Source organism: Arachis duranensis, chromosome 10 (assembly GCF_000817695.3).
Source record: "Arachis duranensis cultivar V14167 chromosome 10, aradu.V14167.gnm2.J7QH, whole genome shotgun sequence".
Taxonomy (NCBI): domain Eukaryota; kingdom Viridiplantae; phylum Streptophyta; class Magnoliopsida; order Fabales; family Fabaceae; genus Arachis; species Arachis duranensis.
Window position 1 is genome coordinate 14,282,015 of NC_029781.3, and position 2,098 is coordinate 14,284,112.

The following is a 2,098-nucleotide window of genomic DNA, read 5'->3' on the forward strand; positions in this document are numbered from 1 at the left end:
AATATAATTGATAAATAATAAAAATTTTTTACATAAAATATTTAAATATAAAATTACTTTTATTTTTATAATTTTTTTTAAAAATCATTAAAAAAATCTTTGCTGTATCAAATGGAGCATTAGAAGAGGATTTAGTCAATTAGAGATTTATACATTGAGAATTAGGTTAGGTATATATTTTTTTTAGCTTAAAAAAAAAAAGTGGATGTTCATCGGCTAATCCTCTCTGTTCTCGTAAGATCTCTCTCTCTTTTACTTGTGCTCTCGCCGGATCCACCGCAAGGTCGCGTGTCGCCGAGTCTCCTCCGCTGGTCGTCCCTCGCGTCCTCGTCGCCAGCGGTCTTGCTCCCTCTGCCTCGTATTCTGCTCGTCCGCCATCACTGCACCCAACGCCTGGTGTGCTCTACTGCTCGCGTCTTGCCTCTCTTCCTGCAGCTGTGCTTCCTGGCGCTGAGGCTGAAGCTAGGGTTCTCCCTCTCGAATTGGTGGAGAAAGACCTATTATGGTTGCCGGTTAAATCCCTGATTCGGTTCAGATGCTCAGACTTTGAAATTACTGGCGTGGAACCTAGCCAACTCCTCACCCTTTTGCATCAGTCCAAGCCCACTTCCCATGGCCAAGCTGATAAATTTTACTTATTCTCCTATCAGTGATTTCCATGAGTCAAGTGTTGCAGCAGACTCTCTGGTACATTCATCCAGTATTGATGACTTCATTGCCTATCTTCATGGTGCATTAGCTGCAATTTCGCCAGATGCGTCATCCGATAAAGAAGATGAAAATCAAGATGAATTGGAAAGTGTCAGAATAAAAAGGCGCAAGTTTGAAAGTGACGAGGAAACTGAGTCGTCTACTTCAGAAGGAATCGTGAAACAGAATTTAGAAGAATCTGTAGAAGAAGATGTGTGTACACATCCTGGTTCATTCGGAGACATGTGTATACGTTGTGGGCAAAAGTTGGATGGTGAATCTGGTGTGACATTTGGCTACATACACAAGGGTCTGAGACTTCATGATGAGGAGATCTCTAGATTGCGCAATTCAGATGCGAATAATTTGCGTAGTCGTAAAAAATTGTACCTGATGCTCGACGGATTGCGCAGCCACATAAGAAAATGGGAATCTCAGCCAAAATATTTGCTGTTGTTCATAAATCATAACTTTATTTCAGGATTACATTTGGACTGAGTTGAAGTTGTATATTCTTATTTACTTATTTTTTCTTTCAAGTTTTAAATTTTATAGTTCCTCAATAGTGGTTCTCAAAGGAGACATTGCTGTGCTGCTGCAAATTCAATTCATGCACATAGATTAAGTTTTTCTTTTTGTGCCTAAGATAATTTATTGCTTGCGTCATTATATCTAATGCTTTGAACTTCAAAATTTTCAGGTGTAAATGAAATGGAAAGTGTGTAACATAATAAATCAAATACATCTATTTTAGCCAAGAGGAACCACTGGAAACAATAGGAAAGGAAGATAACAAAGGTATGTCTAGAAGATCTATGAGTTTCATTGGCTTGTCAATTCTTCATATTGATTGTGGCTCCAATATGTTTTATTAATAAACTTCATTTTTGTTGTAATGTAGTTATTCAAGGTTTTTTAATCTTTCTTGTTTAGGCACTTTTTGAGAATTACCTGGATGTGACTTGATTATTTACTCAATTTAATGTTCTTGGTATATTGTATGGTGACTTTTGAAGATTTAAATGAGATAGATATTTAATTTTTATGTTTATTATTTGTGTATGTTGTAAAACATATAGTTTGTGAGTTCTATCATTTGTTTTGGTATTATAATCATAAATATAAAAAAATTAAATAAATATATCCGGGCTAACTTTTTAATTATATACATTGTTTCTTTCATTGAAGAGCATAAGATATGCTTGTGAATGGTTGCCATAGTAAATAAGTGTGGCCTTTCTTTTTTAATATAGTTAAGATTGCAGTATGGAAAGTGCTTCCTTTTGATAACTCATAAGGCATCGCTTTAAAACTTGTATATAGAAAATAGTCTTTGAACAAGTAAAGTGCAGCCTTTGATAATAAGCCCCAACTATATAGGCAACCTCGGTTAAGCGTTTCCTAATCC

At 35.8% G+C, this 2,098-nt stretch overlaps 1 protein-coding gene across 1 annotated transcript; it reads left to right on the plus strand.

The window, feature by feature from the left end:
- Nucleotides 1-163: 163 nt before the first annotated feature.
- LOC127742692 (RNA polymerase II C-terminal domain phosphatase-like 4) lies at nucleotides 164-1,785 on the plus strand. The gene is made up of 2 exons (XM_052255391.1): nucleotides 164-1,197; nucleotides 1,391-1,785. Exon 1 carries the CDS (start codon nucleotides 613-615, stop codon nucleotides 1,186-1,188), a length of 576 nt encoding a protein of 191 aa, XP_052111351.1. The 5' UTR covers nucleotides 164-612; the 3' UTR covers nucleotides 1,189-1,197; nucleotides 1,391-1,785.
- Nucleotides 1,786-2,098: the final 313 nt, after the last annotated feature.

Bases quoted from the DNA above. Each gene is read 5' to 3' on its own strand.
- LOC127742692 (XM_052255391.1), top strand. From the start codon at position 613: ATGGCCAAGCTGATAAATTTTACTTATTCTCCTATCAGTGATTTCCAT.